Raw genomic sequence first — 23,985 nt, forward strand, 5'->3', positions numbered from 1 at the left:
GAGCGTGGTGACAGATGAGTGGAGTGAAAAAAAAGGGAAAGGAGGGGGGCGGCAAGAGAGGAAGCAGAGGAAGTGCAGAGCTGGCAGCAGCACTGATGTCTGTGGTCATTCCCTGCACGGACTATTAACAAGGAAAGGGCAGGCTAACAATACAAGGCATCAGAGCAGTCAGTCAGAGCAGTCATGTTTAGAGGAAACTGATACGATCTCTATGTCTTCCTCTATGAGTCTCTGAGGACTGGCACAAGACAAACCCACAGCAGTAAAACCTCCTCATAGAGGCCAAGCCAACACATATTCAGGCTAAAAGTGGCCCTTTATGTCAGATATATAGACAAAAACATAAAGATGTGAGGGACAAGAGAAGACATTCTGTGTGTGAGTGAAGAGATAAATGTGGGTAGAGCCAAAAATCAGTCCATGCAGGAGATCATAGGCTTTTCTGGGGGCTGTTGCAGCCAAGAATGCCTTATTTACAGAAAAAGAAAAAAAAAAACACTCCAAAAAATTGCGGTAGGAAGTGAAAATTGCTAAATTTAAATGTTTTTTGGGGGTATAATTCAATAAAAAAAAAAAAAAATCAAAGGTTACTTTTTCCAGGGAGAATAAAAACCTCACTCTGTTTTGAAGGTTCCAAGTAACCATACCAAAAATGTTCAGGAATACAAAAATTCTAAATGCGCTTTTCTGTAAAAGAAGAAGTGCACCTGGAGGGTATTACAAAAAGAATTAAAATGGTTTTGGAGCCAAAACTATAATATATAAAAGTGCACAGATCATTGATAAATGTCAATAACAATGACAAACTTTGTGTTCAGTAACCGTGAGTAAATAAAATATGTAAAAATACAAAGAAATAGCAAATAATAAAACACTCGGTTCATTGAAACATACATTTATGACTTTTGCACAAGAGGCTGCCATGGTTTGTGGAACTCACAGAAAGCTGCAGTGATTGGTCAAATTTGCAGAAACGTTGCTGTGATTGGCTGTGCAGAATTTACGTGGATTGGCTGAACCTGTGTTAGTTGTGTTGCAATCACAGCTTCCTGGAGAAAATCCTGCACAGTGGGCCAGTAGTATAATAAAATACTGATCCATCAATGTAACTTTAATCCAACAAAGCAACAGATGAGTGATGCAAAGATTATCCAATTAGAAATGAGATCTGGACCAGCAGATTTCAGCCGTCATATTTTGTCATATTGCTTGCTTCTGTGTCTCACTCCTCTACAACTTGCCTCGTTCTTTGTGAAGGTAAGCACACACTTCGCTGAGTCGATGAGATGCTGGTTCCTCTCAACTTGAAGCATCCAACATTAAATCAAGAGTCTATAACGTGAAAAGGGTCACTTGTAGTGCCTAACCCACTAAAGAAATAACACCCAACTATGCAGCACAGGGTTAAGCAATATAACACTGTAGTGTATACTATAAGATGACAGGTTTGTCAAACAGAAGAGATTTTGCTTTACTTTCTACTGAGGTAGCCTTATTACTGCTGGATGTATTACACCATTACAATGTCATGAAGCACACTGATTTATAGCAAGGCCTACTTATTTCACTGGATGTTATTTATCTTTTAAGTTCCCTTACAGACACATTTTTAAGTATGTAAAAACACTGTGCTATGATCAGAATTTTGTTTAACATGGCCTGCTTGCATACAAAATTTAGAAAGAAGGATCTGGCCTCGTGCCCTGCCAACCACCGCTGTTTGCATTTGGCTGACCAATATGAGAGCAGTGCATCAAGACAGCTAGCTTTAGCATTAGATAAAACATCAGACAGATTTGGCCACATGAGCCTCCGTCAGACCCAGACACAGATGTGCACCAAAATCGGCAGATGTGCACCAAAATCGGCACCACCGACAAATCAGAATGCTAAGTGTAGTTAGCATCTTTTAGTTGTTCAAGTTGTTTGTTAGGTTGTAAACAGGAGTGGCTGACACAGCTATGGCTGCACCTAATGATTATTTTTTTAAATGATTAATCTATTTTTTTATTAATCTATCGATTATTTTATTTTATTTATTATTTAATTAATCTGATTATTAATTTATTATTTAATTATATAACAATTCATTCACCTAAAATGCATATCAAAAACATGTCTCATAAATATGTCAATTTTATTCAATCATAATCCTGAAAAAAAGACAGAACATTATAATAATCATGGCATATTTTAAATTTTGTCTAATTCCCACCCTATTTAATAGACTCAATGTCAGATGCCTGATCAGAAAACATACTGGGCCTCAAAGAAATTATGATGTATATTAATTGAATCACTAATTACTGTCAAGCCTTCACTGAACTGGACAATCAGTATTTTGACTTAAAACTTGACCTGGTTATGACATGGAGTTAAGATAATCACTGGCATTATTTTTGCATCAGCGTGGGCCAAAGAAAATACTTTATGTCATTTCTCTGGAAACTCAAATGAATTGCAGACAGTCTTAAATGTTAGTTTTAGCCATTTCTGACTCATCCATGGCTGATAAAGTGAACACAAAGTACAAAACAGCAGAAAAACACCATTAGATGACGCATGGTGTAAAGTTAACAGCAGCGGTGCAGACACCACTTTTAACACGGGGTGATGAAGAGACTTCTGGAAAATCTATCTTAAGTGACAGTGTTACATGTGTTGATAATCCTCATATATTGTGTAGCCAAAACGTTGGATCTTTGTCTAAAATACGATCACACTTTGGATGATCGTGCCAAGTCTTGCTCTCTGGAGCTTGTTCTCTGGGTGAATCCATGCTCCGACCAGACATAGCAGTTCATAGTGACATGTTGACACACGATATTCAAATTGATGTATTTTTGTAATCAATGACGTCGATTACGTTGACGAATCGCCCCAGCCCTAGACACAGCTATTGCTTACTCTCACTCTCTGACTCTCTGCACCAGAGGTTTCAGATTTTATTTTTGCCTACATTACAGTGATTGGCTTTCAGTTCACCATATCTAGTTTGCCCAGGGTATATTTGAATCTCAGCTTTTAGGGAAGTGTACAGACATCTACTCCAAAACATCTCTCTAGTAACAAACTTTGTACAAATACAAGTTAAGTGTAGTCAGTTTCAGACATTTTAGGAGACACAAACACAAGAAAGATCATTTTTTCAGTGGATGTTATATCTGCCATATGTAAGGTATGTTGTTATTGCCATAAAAAACATTTGGTGACATGTTTGCAACTTTAATGGCTTAGTTTTACTTGTCATGCATCAAATCACACTTTCATTGTTTATCCTAAGGAACCTACTGATTGGCTCTGGACGAGCCATTTTTTCACTGGCAGGACCAATACTGTAACCTTCTTCAACTCTCAGGTTGCAATGTGGATCCTGCATATCAGTTTGTTTTGACGTGACAGCTGAGATTTTCACAACTTTCTGTCTTGTATCCTGGAATACTACATCCAGAACATGACATATAATGATTTTACAGCATCACTGTCAATAGACTTGGCAATGACTTAAAAAGAAAAAATTATTTTATATTACAAGGAAAACCTATTTAGCCTATATATTCTAAACAAAAGGTCTTTATAGTCAAGAAAGGAATCTGTGAAATATCAGGTGCAATTAGACAAACCTGCAGGTTGGATAAATATATAACAGTTTTAATATAAAATTGAGCATTACTGTAACTGTCCATGGTCACTAATGAACTGCACAACTGTTGCATGTCTCAGAGTCTGTTTTCCATACACACACTGCTTAGGGTCAACACTGTAAAGACATTATCTGAAGTTTTGGTCACAGCAGATTAATTCAGAGGTTTCCTGCTTATCTCAATCTCAGGCAGCCTGATTAGACTCAGATAGTCTGTTCTTTCCAAACCACCGAGAAGATTTAGTTAAAAACAACACCACAAAACTGTAAAAGTGACAAGGAAGTGTTGAAACCACTGAGAATAAGTGATGTTGGCATGCTGTTAATGCAAGGGCAACACTTCCTGTAGCTGTTTTTTATAGAAAACACCTTTCAGTAAGTACACTGAAATGTGCAGCTTTAATCGTGGTAGCCACAGAAAACGTTGGGTGAGAGTCGCTGGAAGTCATTTCATGTAGGTTTTAACATAGGCTGGCAGTCACGGGTCATGGGTACAGTTTTGGTAGCCATTCTTTTTAGTTTTTAGTATCATACATGAACTGTTAGAGCAGTTTGGACCAATACTCCAGCTGATGTTAGGACTGTAAGAATTGAATGAGTCCGTTTTTTAATCTAATTGTGAGTCCCCATATAGAAATCAAGTCAAATCATAAGCTGGTCAATTTACATCATAACCACTATAACACTTATCATATTTTTCATTGAACAACTTATGTTGAGTTTTTAAGCAGCTTTTTGTTCTGTCATCTGATTTTCTTCAAGTTATCATGGTTTGTGAGTCGTACACTTAAAAAGAAAAACCTACTTTCTTATACATATAATTTTTTTATTCCTTATATTCCAACTGGCCGGTGAATTTGCCAGTTTTCAGCGTGATCAGCCATGACAATATCATCATGTCTGATAAATCCGTTTTTGTGCTAGTCAAATGTACACGCATGCTACACATGATGGTTCAAGTCACGTGCACAGTGACACAGACAGTGACTGTCCATGGCAGCTATAACTGACCACACCATCAAATGCTGGACTGATTTTATGACTAGTTTCATCATGTTGAGAATACTATGTGGCACTCTCCCTCCCTCTCTGCTACAAGTGCAAGTCTGCATCACATTTTTCTCATCAATTAAATGTCAATGTGACCACCATTCCATTTGTTTTATTGACTCTCTTGTGATGTACTCTTTCATGATTATTGAATATTAAAGCACTTAAAAAATTGATTCGGCAAACTGAAAATATTCTATTTCCTCACAGGAGTGTCGTTCCGGTGCACGATTTCAACAGCATTGTGACCAGCCCTGTTGAAAGAGCAAGTGGGAGTAGCCTAGAGCACGCCTGGAGACAACGTCCAAGTTATTTAACAATCATTGTTTTTTGTGTAATTACAACTGAAAAGTAAAAAAATGTTTGTGTGTGCTGTTAATTAGTCATGGTCTTTAGAAATCAAGAAAATCATAATTGGCCAAAATCAGTACCAGAGGATCAGACATGAAACTTGGCAACGAAACTTGCAACTGGTGTCTCTGTGTGACAAGAACAAATCTTCCCAGTCTTTGAGTTCAACAGGACGTCATCAGACAGACAGTGTTTGAGCAAAACATCCTCATCTCCATCTCTGTTTGCCACTCAGACTATGGTTCTTTCACCTTTACATTGATGCTACCACAAAGACAGACACATAGCATTTCCCCCAACTGGCTTCTGGATGGGGCCTCAGGGCTTTTGAGTGAGACACTGACTTAAGAGACACGGCATGCTGCAAGCTGAAACTGTACAATTATGCGAGAGCAAACACACACTAACACCCACACTAAGGATACAACAATACCTTCTTTCTAAAAAGGCCAAGCTGTACATCCAGGCAGCGGAAACTAGCTAAGGTAGAGACTAATCGTCAAACATCCCACTGTACGCACCTGCTCCAACCAGACAAAAAGGACATAAAGTCTTTAACATTTCTCCAAAGCACACTCCTAGATGCACACATGTTGATGCCATTGTGTGGGAGGACTGCTTGCTCATTGGTCCTGCCAACTATGCAGCCAAACTTGGAGATACAACATTTTAAGAGGTAGTTTTATGAGGTAGAATGAGATTAGAGAAAGTCAGGGAGCACTTCTACTGAAAAATACAAAAGGATTGCATCTCATCCTGCTGTACTCTACTAGTACAATCAGTCAAGCCATCCATTCCCCAGATACAACAGTAAAATATATCGTCTCTATAACAATGAGCTCATCCTCCTCCAACAAGTTATTCTGTCCTCTTTTAAGTTGGCCTACTCTGCTCAGATACTTGACCCAAAAGAGAAGTGCACCAGCCAACACCGAAACTCAGAGTCTGCAGTGTCTTTAAAAGCAAACAGAGTGTAGGCAAGCTATTGTTAGTCATATATCCTGTGTGTGTGACCTGCGCAGCCAAGATTTGAGTAAGACAAAGACAAGGAAAACATAAGAATATAGAGCCCCGTGTTGCTGATACTGTTATTTTAACTTTGGAGCATTTAGTTGTGAGATTAGTTTTGATCCAGAACGCAAGTCACTTCACTTTGAACCTGCTTAACTGAGCAAGACTGAGATAACAGGCCTCCCGTACAGCTTAACACTCGCTCACACACACACACACACACACACACACACAGTGCTGAACGCATGACTTCCCCTAACATGGCATCGCCCCGTCTCTGAGGGCCGATAAAACAGCCAATTACAACTTAAAACACAAACAGAGCGCTGCCGACAGAGGAGGGCAGAGGTAGGATTCAGTAAAGAAAGGGACAGGAGGAACAATGAGTGTGTCAATGTCTAACACAAAAATGTAGGGTTGTCAAAAGTATTAATACCTGTCAATTGATTAAAATTTTTAATCACTATTAATTGCATGAGGGTCTGTAGTTAATTGTGATTAATCGCAAATTAATTTTTTTTTTTTTTTTGGTTCAAAATGTACCTTAAAGGGATATTAACCAAAAAGGATGACAAATATCGTCCAAAAACCCTCAAAAGTACTGCATCTGGCAAAAAAAAAAAAAAAGCTCAACTAATAACATGACATCCAGGTACAAATGAGCATACTGACCTGCTCAATTTAACATTAAGGCCAAAACGCACTAAAAACTTTAATAGTCAGTTGTAGTTTCTATGACAGAGTGCAGGTTTCAGATTTAAAATGTCAATATGATAGAACCTGCAATATTTTAGGAAAAGGTTACTATTTATATGTGTTAATTTGTTTCTTTAGTATTATTATTAATAATAATAGTTTATTTCTTTAATAAAATATTGTCCTTTATTCAGCTCAGTCTATATTATGATAACGTTTTGTGGAGGAGACGAGAGTCTGTCAGTCTGGCCTTTGCAGCGACAGATATTCAAGTCTGTAGTTTAAATCACAGAACTGTACAGAAAAATCAGGATTCATCCTCAAAGAAGTTTTTATATCGGTCAGTACTTCACACACTTGCTCACCCTCCCTTCATCCTCTATGCAGCACATCCCTCCTCCCTCACTTTTTTGATCAATCGGCATGAAATTAATATTTAAAAGTTCTCAAATCGGACTTGGAGTAAAAGTCCGATTTTAAGTTAAAAGTAATTTGTGTTAATGCGTTCCTAACACGTTAACTTTGACAGCCCTAATAAATACTTAAATGTTTCTTAGTTAGAGCTGCAATGATTACTTGAATATTAATCACCAACTATTTTGACAATTGGTTCAGTTTGACTACTTTTTTAAGGGAAAAAAGTAACATTTCTCTGATTCGAGCTTCTTAAATGTGAATACTTTCTGGTTTTTTTAGTCCTTTATGGCAGTAAACTGAATATCTTTGGAGAAATTTGCAGACGTAATCCTGGGCTTTGGGAGACAAAGATCAACAATTTTTCACCATTTTCTGACATTTTATAGAACAAACAATGAAGCAATTAATCGAGAAACTAATCAACAGATTAATCAACATTGAATGTAATTGTTTTGAGCAGCTCAATTTATAGCATCGAAAGTATTGAGGCTATAAAAAATTATCTAAGTGCTTGTTGAAGACCTCAGTTCAGTTCAGTCTTCATTGTCCTGGATGCACTGAAACCATTTGCCAATACCAAGTACCGAACTGAGTAATTAATAATGCCACTTAAGTTCTTACAATGGCTTTACAAACAGGTTTTACTTTTATCAGATGTTACTCACTTTTTCAGTGTAACAATTGTTGTTGCTGTTTCCCGGGTTAGCATTAACAAACTCCTTGAACTCTGCGTCGTGGTTTTTTATATACACTAGTGTTCTGACAAAGTATAAATTGTGGTATCTTGTAGTCAATGTCAATTAATCTGTTAATTATTTTCTTGATCGATAATTGGTAGCAGATTTACAAGAAAGACAACCAAAACTACATCCAAGCTGTCACCCAAAGCTGGTCAAAGAGGGACATGAACTACACCCATACACACACACAGAGTTGTTTGCTCTGAGAGTTCACTAGGTCAGAGGTCACGTGGGGGAATAAAACACAACACCCACACACACAGAGGTCAAGAGAAAACACAAGAGATACAGGAGGAGAAAAAGCAGAAAAGGTTGTCAAAGAAAAAACACATCAAACAGAGAGGCAGAAAAGAGACAGAAATGCAGAAAAAGCAGCAAGACAGACAAGAAGAAACAACAATAAAATGTCTTGAAAACACTGAGACAGATTTTGCCTAATCTGGCCATGGCTCCCTCTCTGACTAACATGGCGTACTTACTATTCCCATCTGATAGCAGCTATGAAACATTGATTCTTTCATCTTTCTCACACAAGGCAGAACAATGTTACACTGTGTGCTTCTTCCAGTGTGTGTGTGTGTGTGTGTGTGTGTGTGTGTGTGAGAGAGAGAGAGAGAGATAGAGAGAGAGAGAGAGAGAGAGAGAGAGAGAGAGGGAGAGAGAGAAACCAAGCCTGCATGGAAGAGGAGCAACAGCTGAGACTGGAGAAACAGCTGTATCTCTTCAACGGCTGCACCGCTCCCCTCCCCCCTCTCCCTCTTCCCCTCTCTCCCCCTGAATGAGCCCCTCACACCCCTTTACTGACCCTCCCTCTCCCACAGAGCAGTATGGCTAGGGGCTACTCTGTCTGTGCACACACACAGACACACAGAAACTACAAAACGCGCCCAAGTTAGACAGACACCAATGGTTCGAGCCTCTGTACTCCTCTTGGAGGACAAGTACAGACAGGATGCATGTGCTACTAAACATTCATCTATCGACTAAAAATAGGAAAGACATTGTTTCCAGCGGCAATGTCGCCCTCCCTCTTCACAAATCTTTCCATCCCTCTAAGCTTTATCAGATTCTAACTGTGAGACAAAAGACAATTAATATTCAGGTTACCCTTTCACGTACAACGTAGAATCAAACTTAGACCTGTCCATCAAGTCTTTCAAGGTAGTTCTTGTCATTTTGTCAGTTGCCAGTCTTTTACACACCCCGAGCCTGGTAAATGCAGTCATTTTCATTTACAAAAGCTAATTAGAAATGTCAGAAATCCTAAATATGAATGAATATTGCAAATTTACTTTACACAACATCAAATAATAAAATGGAGTAGAGTAAAACTCCTGATATGCATGGTAGGAGGACACAAATTAATTCATAAATGTTGCATAAATGCCACATAATGTGGGACGAGGCAATGCACTGCTACAATGTCCCACGAGTGAAAGCCACTCAGTTATATCTCATTATTATCTATGGTAATAGTTGATGAAATACACAGAAATTTTTACTTTATCAAATATTCTGAGAGCTACTTTAAAGATGTATGCAAAATTTGGATGTCAACTAGAGATGCACCAATTTCAATTTTCTTGGCTGATTCTGATTTTTTTAAGGGTCTGACCTGCTGACTCCGATTTTGGCTGATTCCGATTTTCAGTCTTTCTAAGAACTGTAATTGACAGCATTCACAAACAACTGCAACACTTTGCAGTAGTAAAGCTTTGCAGTTAGAAAAACAGAAGCAGAAGTTAAACAAGTCTGGATGAGAAAATGTATTAAAATGTCTAACACTAAATACATCGTATGTTGGGTGTTTACATTATCCCAAATGTTTCCAACAAACCCAGAGAAATTTGTAACTTAATCAAGGTAACGGTGCATTTTCTTGCTAGATGCTATTTGCTATAACTTCAGTGAAAACACGGGATACCTCAGATGCGTCAGCATGAGGAAGGATTTTCATCAGATGCTAGCTGTTTAACGGTGAGGAAAAAAAACTGTCATGATCACACGCTACTTCAGATGTCATCAAATACATTTTGTTACTGTTTTAATATGAGACAGACCCATAGCGGCAAAATCTACATTACGTATGTTTAACATCACTTGCCCTTAAATCCAAAATACTTCAAAACAACTGGTGATGATCTGTTTTGAGGGCGTAACTCCACCCTGTTTGCTCCAGACATCTAATCTTTGGTTTCCCCATCAACTCTCTGTTGAGTATTACTCTTTTAATCTGGACTGCAGCTGTAACATCCGGGAACTTTTTCACTGGCTGGCACTACAGCGGGCTGGCTGTTAGTTAAGGAAGTGCTTGATTTGATATTTAGCTGAGTTTTCTATGAACAGTTTGCATTTTAAATGTCAATGTCACAATTGATTCCATTTACTTCACTGTTTATTAGCTGTTCTGCCCTACTATTAGTATTGCATCTGAATTGCTTTAAGTACAGTCTGTGCTGTATCTCTAACTGCCTTGTGAATGTCACATGACATTCATGTTGAATGAAAAAATGGTGTGAGTGAAATGGCTAAACAGGCGGTTTGACAGTTGGTGATGTAAAGTGTAACTGTAGGCATGTGAGTACAAGTCTCTGTGTGCATGTCGAGACCCGACCTGTGGGAATCCTGACAAAGGCGACAGGAAACAGGTTGTCTCAGTCACACAAATCTAAATGAGTTCTTTGAGACAGAGGAAAACACATCTGCTTAGGAGGTGAATCATCACTGTTCACTCATCAAAGAGGTGATGGATGGTAAAAAGGAGACATAAGAACAGGACAGGTGCAGAGGCTAAGGCTTCATAGTTATGTACTGTGTTCTATAGGCCAAAAAGCCCACAGAGTACCTGTGTCGGGCCTGTCTGAGGGTAAGTAAAGAGTGCTACAGGAAAATGTTGGAAGAACAAGAGAGCAAAAGGAACAAGAGGTGGAATTATGTTTGTCTGTATCTGATCTATTGTCTTTGGCAGGGTTCAGGACCAAGTTCACAAGTTTCCATGACATAGCCAAGGCTCGGCTCTCATTTTAACTCTCAAGCCAAAACACTCAGGGTTTTAGAGAGATAGATGAGGCTGTGTTGTGGGATCACAAAGCTTTGTCTCCAGTACTGATACAGACTGGTGGGATCAGGACAATATGCAGGGGAAGTGGAAGGGTGCGGCATCTCTCTGTTTGTATACAACTGGGCCAGAAAGAGGACTGTGGCCTGATCCTTAATGTGTAGAACAAAACACCACAACAGTCCTGATGCCCATTTTACTAAAACCACCTGAGCATATTGTACGCATTGGTCCAGTGTAGTAAGAACAGCAGTTATATGAAGTAGGACTCCAACATATTTTAGGCTAAATGATGCTGAATGTGAATGTGCTCATTTGGTGAGAGACCTGTTTATCCTAACCAGAGGATGGAGTTTACACATCTTTTTGCAATGGATTCTGGAAATATGCACGGTCGCTAGTTGTTTACTTGATACACCAGAACTAATGCAGTGAAATACAACAGCTTTGCATAAAACTGAGAGACAACTTGAGCATTTTTAGCCGCCTCAACACGTAGGGCAGGTTCACACCAGCCTTATTTAATCCAGTTCAACCAAACCCTGGAGCATCTACCCCCTTGGTGTGGTTCATTTGAAACACTATTCAAACCAATCACAGAAGTGTACAAATGTATGTGTCATTTCATTGGTTTAAAAACATCTTCTTCTCTTGTTTTGCTGATTAGTAAAGTACCAGCATGTTAGCTGCCAAAATGTGGACTTCCAAAGACTGCGCAAAGATATACTACAGATCAACACTGACATGAATAGAGCCTGGTGGTGCTCCATGAAATACGATATAGAAATATATAGAAATTGGTCTGTCTTTTTACCCACTTGTATGATCAATAATCGAATGTTTCCACCAGATGACTTTAGTTTACAATTTCTGAACCATGTAAGTTTTGCCTGATTCAAAAGCTGGACCCCCTCTTAAATCCAGGTTAATGATTTTAATGCTCATGTTAATGTTACTAAAATGCACCTAATTTGCAAATCATAAAATATGCTATTTTACCAAATTCCATTAAGCAGATCTTTACTGTCATGGTTCCTAATCTGCATTTGGTCCTCAGCTGAGAATATTCCAGATATGCTGTCTAAAAATGCCACATGACACAGGCAGCAAAAGACCAGCCTGAAAGTGTCAGGTGGAACGAGAGACCCTCATAGCTGACATTCTGCATGCCTTTAAGGCTGGGCCTTTTTACTATAGCCCTGTCCCTGAACTCACCTTTGACCCCTGACCACATGACCCCAAGCACCTACAACCTCACGCACCAATCCCAGCTAACACCCATCAGCTGGGTGAGCTGAGCTGTTGGTGATCTGTTTACAAGTAGGGCTTGGTATCAACTCTAAATACTATTAAAGAGCACCAAAAACACATACCAAAAGTTTTATTTTGGTTCCTTATTCACTTTTAAGTCATGTAGGCTACATTTGTTTTATAACCTTAATTACTGAGCAGATTCAGATTATTAATACAAAATAGCTGATACAGCTGATAATTTAAATCATAATTTTCCTTCATAAAATACACTACAGTAAAGATTAATGTACGCCTTGTGTAGGTTAGGACAAAATACTGATGTATTCAAAAAGTGTGGCTCATTTGGTATCATACTGGCACCAGTGATCTCAAGTGAAAGTCAGACATATTTTAAAAAGACCCCAGAAATTGACACGAGGGAGGGAGAAGCAGGAAGCAGGGGTTTCTGGGTTGGTGTACGTAGTATATCTAAACACACTGTGAGGGATATTGCCTAATAATTAGACAGTACAAAACTCAGGCGGACAAGACAGGACAAAAATAGCATACGATCCCACTCGCAACAAGAAAGCAAACTGAAAAAGAAAGTGAGAGCAGAGTAACACAAAGGAGAAGCGAGGAACTAGAGTTGTGCATCAGTCCACTCATTGCATAGCCCTTGATGTGTGAGCCACTCCCATCAGTGGTTGAATTCAGGCTGAAATGTACTCAAAGCTCCAGGCCTCCTGCCGCTGCTTGGCCTATTGAGGGCTGTGTTTTTGTCTGTCTGTGTGTGTGTGTGTGTGTGCGCGAGAGAGGGATTCAGCTATCAGTCACGAGGTTATATGTACAGTTTTCAACAGCTTCAACATTGTGTCTGTGTCCGGCTGCTCTTGGTGGCCTCTAACTTCTCCTAAACAAGAGCTGCGATTGCAACACAGCAGGAACCACATGACAAATACATTCATAACAATAAGAAGAGGCAGTTCTGCACAACTTCCTCAAATGCTGAACAGCAAAAAAGACATATTGCTCAATCTGCGCAGTGAAACGTAGTGCCTACCTCTGAAATGTCTGAGTGAAAGCATTATCCCTGTCTTTTATCTCCTACTTCTCACAGTCATGCACACAGTCAGCTAGTCAGGTGCTAGCCAAGCTCACATCTACAACACCCACTTCACACAACTGCCAGCAACATTAGAGACACCTCATATATAAAAAGTCTTTATCAAACACGCAATCGTGCACAGTGGCATTTATCAGTTTTCCAAAACAACTTGTCAGGCGCAGAGACCTTTTGTATTACTCCCAATAGTAACAGAGAAGTTGGACGACATTGTGGAGTCGACATTAAAACCAGAGCAAAAACTGAGCACAGATAACTGGCTTTGTATTTGTACTTGTAGTGACAGAGCCAAGGCTGGGAAGGCATCAGAGGAAGAGTGTGACGACATGTGACTTCGCAGTTCCATCTGTGCTGAATGGATGTGCCAGACGCACGCATAAAGTTACCCTGGCAACTGAGCAACAGCAGTGGTTGGAGGTCACAGAGAAAAAAAGGCTTGATGCAGACCAAAACGCCTCTAGAATATGTATTGCACTCAGGAGGCGACAAGATGACTACTTATCCGCTCAGAAAACTGAACTGCACTCTATATGTTGTTACTCACAGAGACACACTCTTACTGCATCTAGGAACATTTCACATAAACTCTGCAGCAAACGTGATGTAATGCAGGACTGAGAAACATAACCTGAGAAAGACCAGGGATTGAACTTGGATGACGCAAAGGCGCTTCAGTGTTTTATCCCTTTCTCTTGTAAACACGGCTCTGATTCGGAGAGGGGAGTTTCATTTCACACACAGAGATGTAATCTCTAACTAATCACATTTGCAGGCCTTGGACAGAGCAGTTACACCACAGTGCTGAACAGATGGGCCCACGTATACAAGGCATGTCTGGGATTAGCTTCGCCCGGAAGGTGGAGGTGGTATGTAGCGTTACCAAGGGATAGTATCTAAAAAGTAGCTGGTGCTCAAATGGCGCTCAGGGGTGTCTTATCCAAGCAGATGATTCAGAAAGTGCATCCTAAAGTAAGGGTGGAAGTGTTTCTTTTTTTCACAATTCCTGAATTGATTTTTGAATGTATGTACACAAGGTCTTATCTCAAACAATACCAAAACTGTTTTTCCCCCGCAATCAAAGCCTTATTTCCACAGCAACACATTACATTGTCTCCGACAGCATTACACAATCTGTGAAACATACAGCATTTTATGCACTTTTATGAGCATGCTCATAAAATCTTATCTAAAATACTTCCGATCTTTAATTGATAGTACATGGATTAAATTTTACTTGATCTATCAAATTCTTAATGACAGAATAATCACTGATTAACCGTTCCATCATCCCTAGTGTGCAGTTTTCAGGGGCTCTATTAATTTTAAAAATTTTTAACATCTTAATTTATTCATTGTATTCTTATGGCACCAGTTTGCTGAGCAGAAACAGCTAAATGTAGCTTACTTCTACAAAGTGTTTTATTTACGATTTAATATGCAGTAAAGCATGCGTTTGATAAATAACTAAGACTGCCTAACATGTGATTAACTGTTTTCAGAAATATGACTCATGATCTCTAGAAGGGTATGATTCAAGTTTTTCACATGATCTAGTGTTAAAAAAGAGCGGAAATCATAATAAATTATGATACTAAATCACAACACTTGTAGAATAACAACACATATGAAATCAGCACCCAAGTATCATGATAGTATCAGATATGTGTATTGTCCCATCCCAATTCTAAAGGTATGCCCTCTAACAATTTTCTCCCTCTGATTGCAACATGACCACACTTTTCAATTAAGAACCATTGCGGCTTACATCCTTACAACAACAAAGCATTTAGCCATAGATAATTATGTGCTAGACAGAAAATGATGTAACTGAAAATAAGAACAGCACTCCTGAGCTTCGGCGTACCCTACGGGCATGCACACTGTTTCTGTTGGCAAGCAACACATATGCAATGTGATGCTTTCAGGAAGAGAGAGACGAAGAACAGGATAAACCCAAAGACACACGATGATAATTCAATGCAGAACTTGTAAACAGGCGTACAGATACACAAGACTTGTGTTGCTTAAGACCAACAGTGCAAATCTCCACGCTGGATAGAATATTGAATACTGTATTGGATTAAAACCTAAGCCACAGTACTAAGACTACTTGAGTAAACATTTCAGATGTACCGTTTGCACCCACTGACCTCTGTCCTGCAGGTGAACCTTTCGCTGGTGCTCTGTACTGTAACAGCAGTTCCCAACCTTTTTCCTTAAGGGACCCCTTTTCTATCATTATGTAAACTGACAACCCCTGACTAAGTGACACATTTCATGAATATTTAATATTCAATGTATAACAGTAACAGTACAGAACAACAGATAACTGTACAATTAATCCAAATAATGAACACGTTACCTGCAGGACGTTGGATAAATTTTGAGCAAATTAGTTCCAGTATATATTGCATCAGAGATAAATCTTTAGCAACCTTGTTATTTTTTTAATTTATTTTTAGCACTTATAGTTAATATGCTGAACGTTTTTGCTGTGAGGCGACAGTGCTAACCACTGCACCGGGTCCTGAGTTGAATGCCCCAGCCAGCTGGGGGGCTGCGGTATGATTTGCTGGGGTGGGGCCTTTCTGTGTCCATGTGGGTTCTCTCTAGGTACACTGGCTTCCTCCCACAGTCCAAAAACACGCACATTAATTGGTTACTCTAAAACTGTGTGAATGTGAGCCTGAATGGTTGTTTGTCTGCGTCAGCCCTGAGATGAACCGGCGACTTGTCCAGGGAGTACACCGCCTCTCACCCAGTGACAGCTGGGATAGGCTACAGCCCCCCCACGACCCTTCAAGAATAAGCAATTACAGATAACGAATGAATAAATACATAGTTAAGAGGTTTGTTTTTTGACAAATTTGGCTAATGCAGCATGATGTTTAGCAGAGTGAGGGCTCTTTCAGGTCTTCATTGTGCCCTTATCCTGGGAGATTTCTTTTAAAGCTACAACAAGGTGTTTTAATTGATTATAAAACCAACTCAGTTTATTACTGATGCCTTTATATAACCTACACAGGCAAAGAAGACCATCTGTGAGAAGACTTTTTGTTTAGCTATTCTTAATGCCTGCCTTCTTGAAATCAACAAAAACAAGCCGTGTTTACACTTTCACAGGCAAAGTTAAAGTGAGTAGCATGTTAGCCAGGTAGAAAGAAGCAGGAGGAGATTTTTATTTAGATAACTTTATTTTTGATGTTATATTTTGTGGTTATTGCAGTGGAAAGACTACCGCTTCTGTCCACAGGGGCATTCAAAATCAACAAAGTATGAGAGGTCCTCAAAGTAGCTTTAAGTTTATACCTTAAATAATAACAAACTCCTGGGTTCAGCCTGAATCAGAAAAAGTAAAAACCATAAAAAAATTCCAAACAGATTCCTTCTCTGACATATGGAGGACAGCAGACTTCTTGCATTTGGAAATAATTAGGTCTCATATCCCCTTTTGGACTCAACTTTAACTGTAGTTTTATCTAACCTCTCAATCAAGCAATGCCTTCATAACTGATGGGACTGCAATCATCAACACCTTCTAATGACCAGTCTGCATCCATTTCACTGTTAAAGGATGCTGCTGAAGTCAAATGAGATTGGTTCAGTCTTTGCCGTATAACGCAACACCATGGCACTGTGAAGGTACGCCAGTCATCAGTCTGAACCGGTGACCTCTGGGTCATATGTTAAGTGTTGTGAACAGCAGCTCCACACAACCACACTAAATATCGATATGGAACATTCTTTAGAGACGTTTAAAGTGGGGTGTGAGGGGTGAGCGACAGCAACGTCACATAAACAGGACACTGACAAAGAGGGTGTTAGATAGGAGGTTTGAGCAGAGAGTGGCTTTGTGTAAGAAAAAAGGCGACCAGGCCTAATAGTGAAAAAGGCATGAATTCAGATTAAAACTAATTCTGCTTGACAGCTAATAGAGCTGGCCCACTCAAGTGTGTGTGTGCTCCCAATGTATTTGCATATCTGTGGATATTCCTGACCTCACAAATTAAGGGAACAATGAAGATAACATTAAGTTTGTAGACAGCTCTTTAAGGTTTTAGCAGTGTAGACTGTGACAGGACATGATACACTGACCACTGTTATCTGACCACCATTATCAAAGATTCATTTGACTTGAAATAGTCAACATACCTTCATCTGTGATACAACAGTTCAGATATAGCCTAAAGCAGTGATACGCAACTTAACGTCTGCAGGCCAGTTAGGGTGTTGGCCAGTTTACCAACCATCTTCTAATTCACAAAGAAAATAAATACTGATTATACAGATTAAAACTGAATACTGATTCACAATGAGAACTTTTTGTTCATTTATATCAACTAGTAACTCCCCTTTCTCTCGGCTGTTATTTGGGAAGGCGCATATCATTCTGTCTCTGGTGAGAGCAGTTTATTTTTTGTTTATGTTTATGAATCATTCCAACATTTGATTGCCTGCATGATGGATGAAGTTCCAGCTGTATTTAAAGTTACATAAAAAAATTTCAAATGTATGCAAAGCATTTACAACTAAAATCCATTTGCAGCTTTTAAATGCAGTAAAATATCTTATTTATATGTCATAAAGGCAAAGTGTCAATCCTTTTACCACATTAGTTTTGTTACAAGTAGAGATGTTCTGATACATTTTTTTCCGTCCACATATTGAGCCCAATTTCCAAACTTTGCGTGTCGACTGATACTGGGTACGAATCTGAGACCACTGACTTTGACATAAATGAATTCACTGATAATAACACCAGCATTTCAGACTGTACCAGAGGCATTTTCTGATTCTGGTATATGTATCCAAACAATCCTAGTTACAAATTTAGTTAATAAGTAGTATAATGTTTATTAACTGGCCACTGACCTCCTGTCATGTTGTCAAATCGAGCATCCCTACCCTAAGGTTGAGTGTCCAACACAGTTACAAGAAACTAATGCCTAATTGAAGACTATCACTCATTTAAAATGATATTATTGATCAACAAATTAGATTGCATTAATGGATGTAGACGGTTATCAGACACAATAGATCAGCTTGCTGATTCTGAGTGATTTATTTGACAAACACCTACCAGCTGAACTTGGGGAGGAACCTCTCCAGCTCATGCTCTGAAACTTTCCCTCATTTATATAAATTCAGGGCATCGAAGTCGAGAGCCTTTGCACCCCCTTTCCAAAAGTCAAAACATCCTCACGACTAGTCTTATGTGACTATTCGATAACCAAGATATGGTGTGGCTGAAACAAGATAGACTGTGTCTGTATACAGTATTGTTCGTGGGTGAACCCACGCCACACCCAAAGCACTCCCCGGAGGGCAGCTGTGCAGGGGGTTCACCGCCAATGAGCTCTCCAGAGCCGAGCTCTTGCAGCGGGTACGGCTGTAAAAGACGCTCTGCCGGGCCAACAACAGCACAAATGGGTCGACGGAAAGTCCCCCGTCTGCCTGAACAGAAGCGACTGAAGTAAACAAAAGTAAAACTGCACGGGAGGAATCACAAATTGCTACCTCACTGACTCTCCCCACTCTTTTCACTCAGGTTTCCATATTAGCATGATGCTAGCTTGAATCGTGAGCTAACTTAGCTTAGTGAGGGAGCGCATGATTTATTATCAGATATCAAACTCCTCTCTGCTTCTTCTAGGTGTGTGGCGGGGCGAACGTATCCTCAACTGAGTGGAGGAGGAGGAAATTAAAATAATGGCTGAAAAATAAACCTGTGCACTCAGCTACAGTCAGGCAGTCTGCATTAGTGAAACCAAGACCAGTCCCAGTTGCTCCTCCATCTCCGTGTCCCCTCCTCTTGACGGATGCCGATTTACTTTGATACCGGAGCATCCTGCACGTAAAAAGGAACACATCCAATTCGCTCGTGCGGCTTAACGTTACGTTAGCTAGCTGCCTCGATGGCTGACTGGCTGTGGAGGGATTTTCTACATGATGTAGCAAACGATAACAAACTTTAGCCCCGCATTGCTCTGTAACTCACCGAAGTGCGCCGTTTTCTTGTCCCTTCTTCAGATATTCCAGTGGGCTCATCAGAGGCCAGCGGGAGACAGCTAGCTAACAGTTTTGAGGCTAACGCTCAGGACACGACGATGAGCCTCACAACAGCTGTGTTCTGTTTTGAATGAGGACTGAAGGAGGAGAGAGACGCACGGCGGGCGGAGCTTCCGGCGTGTGAGCGAGCAGCAGGACCAGTCCGCCCATCATCCTCAACACACCGGCTTACTCTACTTCTTTATAAACACAGGTCACCCCTTGTCTGCGTGCACATCGTCTGCAAGCTGCTAATACAGTCGGTATCGGTAATAATCGTGAAATGTGGGAGTATCATACCCGCTCAGCCTGTTGTAGTGACTTCAGGATAAAGGAAGCGCCCAGAGCGGTTTGAAAAGGGCGCAAAGTTCATGTGTTTGATTCTGACTCCCTCTTGTGGTCTGATCACAGTTGTGCGCCACAATGAATGACGAAATTACATAGAGGTACATTGGCTCTTAGGACAATGGCGTGTAGTTGACAACACTATTTTAACTACACTTTACAGTATTTGGATGGTAGTTTAAAGGTATAATCTACAACATTTCCTACAGAAAACAATATATGTAGTAGGGGCCGTTGCTACTCCTATGGGGGCCATACAGTGGGGTAAATGCAAGCCTTCTGAAGTGGTCCATGGACATGCATTTAGCTATGTAATACATTGCATCTGCTGCATTTTAAATGGAAAGGAGGTTAGATGCATGAAAAAGATCATTTTCTCTCGAATTCAAATCACAAGTTGACCCCAGCAATTTAATCTTATACAAAATTATAATAAATGGGAACTGGGAAACCCCTACATCAAGAAAATCATTAAAACTTTTACAGAATCTGCATTATATCATCTATCAAAATGAGACAGCTACTGCATTTTATTTTTTTAAATGCAAGGAACAAATATGTAATAAAAAATACTAAATTAATTATATATATATATTATATATTATAAGTGTGCTAACGTGAGTGATGTAGTGATGTGCTCTCTGGACAGTGAACATATATAATTTGAATAGCAGTGGGGATACTGAATGGCAGATCTGCTACTGAACACAGATCATCAGTACATTACACTGTTTGGGGGGCCCCTGGTGGATTTGGGGCCCCTATGACAACACATAGTCCGCATATGGCAAGAAACAGCCCTGTATAACTTCATCTGCCATAATGCTTTTCAGTGATCACTTATGATGCACTAGAAGTGTGTGCTGGTGGCTATAACTGCAAAGACCCTGCAGTCTGCATTGATTTCCTTATATATACATTTGACAGGGACGGATTTAGTCATTTTATTAAAACTTTTATTTACGGTGGCGCATGGAGGAGGATTCCTCCTTTTTCAGCACTGGTGGGGTAGCCTCTCTTCATTTTGGCGTCTATACATCATGCTGAGCCTTTTTTTCACATTAGTTGGCTATTGTCTTCCTTAATCATTTCCACAGATGCTCAGGAAGATCATTGAATAGACCAAGTTATAGCTCTCATAATTTAAGCATTCCGATGCCAAAAGAAAGATATGATTAATTAGCAAAAAGTTTTTAAAAAATTCTTAAGTACTTAAGTTCTAAGTTAAATTCATAAGTTTATGAGGCGTTTTATGGGGCCCTTGGTAGCTTGGGGAAGTCACTGAAAATTAGTATCAGAAAGCATAATTAATGATCAACTACTGTACATTAATCACAATTAATTTTATTTCTTTACATTACACTGCATACATCTTGCTAAAATCTACCTTCACAAATAGTCAAATGAATACTGCTCCCTGAATTTACTGTCTGCAGACTGTAAATGAGGTAAACGCACCTTTAACCTGTCTTTCTCCTAACACATTGAACAGGTTTTGTCTGTGCACAAACATACTTGTTCTCACAAACAACCTGACTGAACACCACATGTGTTGCCAAACCAAAACAAAGATAATTTAGTATAAATGTCACATTCACTCTCCAAACTTGAGCTGCCTTTCCTTCTCTAAACCATGCAGCTCCCTCGCTCGATTCTTCAGCTCCTCCGCCTTCTTCTCATCCTTTTCTGTCCCATCCCCGAGTTTGTACATACGACTGGCATTGGCACAGCCCCAAACATGTCCCAGCTCACAAGCCCTGTTAGCGTACTTCAGAGCCTGAGTCATATCTGGTGGAAGCCCTTTGGCATTGCCCTCAATGAACAAAGCACTGAGGTTAAAGCAGGAGGGAGCAAAGCCACCGGCGCAGGCCTTCTCATAGTACTGCCGCGCCACTGTGAGGTCAGGAGTTCCGTCCATAACTCGTCCATCATGGGCTAAAAGTCCAACGTTATGGCAGGCATCTATAGACTTCTTTCCTCCAGCGTTGCAGGAGCGCAGAAAGCAGGAGTAGGCTGTTTTCAGGCACTCAGTCACTCCACCTGGTGGAAAGAAGTCAAATCCCTCACTTGAATAAAAAGTGGACACAATTAAAAGATTTAATTAGAAGTGCTGCATTAATTAATGATTAGTCTACACATTAGTAGTATGAAACAGCAAATATTGGGTATTTTAATCTGATAACAAGTGATTTTTGATTCGTTTTCTGATAATCATTTAACCAGCTCAACATTTTGAGAAACCACTATTTCTTTTTGTTCTCATATGTTTTGCTTGTTTAACTTTATCTTGCAAAGCAGCCACTTAACTTCAATACATCCATAAAGTACAATGCATTTTGCCTGAGAGGATGATAAGATGATAAGATGTACCTTTATTGATCCCCCATAGGGGAAATTTGATTTGGCACAGCAGCACAAAGGGAAATGTAGTAAGACATAAAATAAAAATAGAAATAACAAATACAATTATTACACCAGTATTTCATGTTATTGTCATAGTCCCATACATGCATACTTGAGCAAAGTTCAAGTACTTTCCATCTTTGTCTCTCATCTCACAATAGAGCTGCAACGATTAGTCGATTAACCAATTAATCAATCAAAAGACAATTATTGACAACTATTTTAATAATCAATCAGTCATTTAAGTCATTTTTGAGGCAAAATAATCCCAACATTTGCTGGTTCCAGTTTCTTAAATAAATAAGGATTTACTGCTTTTCCTTGTCATTTCTGACATGAAGAGTGGGTTTTGTTTAAATACTTTTCTTTCAGTAAACAATCGCCTAATGACTTATCGTAAAAATAATTAGCATATTTATCACCAATAGAAGTAATCATTAATTGCAGCCCTATTTCACACACACATTTTCTGTGTGAAAGCTGTGATGACTTTAGAGCTGCAATGATGAATTGATTATTATTAATCGATTATTAAATTAATTGCCAACCATTTTGATAATCGATGAATCTGTTTGAGGAATTTTTTTTAGAAAAAAAAGACAAAATTCTCTGATTCCAGCCTCTTAAATGTGAATGTTTTCTGGTGTCTTTGCTCCTCTATGACAGTAAACTGAGTATCTTTGGGTTGTGGGCAAAACAAGACATTTGAGCACATCATCCTGGGCTTTGGGAAACACTGATCGACATTTTTCACAATTTTCTGTCATTTTATAAGCAACTATTAATTAACTAATTGAGAAAATAATCAATCAATTAATCGATTACTAAAATAATCGGCACTTGCAGCCCTATAGAACATAGACATCGTCTGTAGCTTTAAGCTGTGATCAAATTAACCTTCATTTAACCTTAACCTACATTTATTTGACACAAAATGCAATATGACCACAAACAGCAGAGAGGCTAAACAAGGATAATAATAAGCTTTGCAGTGATATTTTACCTTTGCCTGTGACATGGTAAGCTCCCAGTTTATAGCAGCTCTCCCCATGTCCATTTGTTTCGCAGTTATGTTTGAGCACCTGTGCTGTAGATTCATAGTTTTTCTTCACTCCTTCCAGGTAGTCTGCTAGCCTTTGACACCCTAAGAAAAACATGTCACATGAATAAGTGATTAGGCAAACAGATCAAACATTGAGTTTCCATCTGTAGCTGGTGTCCTGAGTTTCAGCACTACTGGTCTGAGAACAGCGCAGGTCTTTTACCTTCAGGATCCTTTTCTTTGTAGCACTGGAAGCTGTACTCTACTCCCAGATTGTCCAGAAATTGCTTCACTTCATTCTCATCTTCAAAGTTGATAAGTCCAGCCATATTTGAGCGTGCACTCCTGTCTTTTTTAACTTTACTACAATCACATGTGCTGAAGGCTTAGCTCCCACCACATCCACTACTTGTGACCTTGGTGAGTGAGTTACTGAGCGATGTTACAAAAGCGTTTCTTCACAATACAAATCTCAATAGAGATGATTGCCGTTAATGGTAAAGAAGCTATAAACGCGAATTTTAAGTACTCAGAAAATAGTGTTCCTTTGGAAACAGAAGAACATGCTCATGTGTGTCTCCAGTAGATCTCTTCCTGGATCTCTAACCCTCGTTCACTGAGTCCGTCTAAAGAGAACCCCAGACCCGCGAATTATCTCGCGAGAGTGATCAACCTAAGTCAAACCGCGATTTTTTCCAAACCCTGACCAACTTTTTGTCTGCCCTTTAACCTATCCAGATTTAACCACAGACTTGTAACTCCATAAAACATGATAGTTTTGTACAGCTTGTCCAATGAAGAAACAATATCCGCAAATCTCGC

The 23,985-nt window shown here is 39.4% G+C and overlaps 2 protein-coding genes across 4 annotated transcripts in view; both read right to left on the reverse strand.

The window, feature by feature from the left end:
- The window catches only part of ralgps2 (Ral GEF with PH domain and SH3 binding motif 2), a 98,397-nt gene extending 78,814 nt beyond the window's left edge, over positions 1 to 19,583 (reverse strand). Inside the window, exon 1 of one of the 3 annotated variants that reach the window (XM_084722814.1) lies at positions 19,324 to 19,583. The gene's annotated coding sequence lies outside the window, so the exon portion shown is untranslated. The remainder of the gene's footprint in view (positions 1 to 19,323) is intronic. The other 2 variants (XM_084722815.1, XM_084722813.1) reach the window with 2 other exon arrangements.
- Positions 19,584 to 21,042: 1,459 nt separating this feature from the next.
- On the reverse strand, positions 21,043 to 23,873 carry coa7 (cytochrome c oxidase assembly factor 7). Its single transcript, XM_084722180.1, has 3 exons — positions 23,387 to 23,873; positions 23,125 to 23,265; positions 21,043 to 21,758 (listed from the first exon to the last, which is right to left on the reverse strand). Exons 1-3 carry the CDS (start codon positions 23,490 to 23,492, stop codon positions 21,313 to 21,315), a joined length of 693 nt encoding a protein of 230 aa, XP_084578306.1. The 5' UTR covers positions 23,493 to 23,873; the 3' UTR covers positions 21,043 to 21,312.
- Between the last annotated feature and the right edge of the window lie 112 nt (positions 23,874 to 23,985).

Source organism: Lutjanus erythropterus, chromosome 7 (assembly GCF_056507025.1).
Source record: "Lutjanus erythropterus isolate fLutEry1 chromosome 7, fLutEry1.hap2, whole genome shotgun sequence".
Classification (NCBI taxonomy): domain Eukaryota; kingdom Metazoa; phylum Chordata; class Actinopteri; order Lutjaniformes; family Lutjanidae; genus Lutjanus; species Lutjanus erythropterus.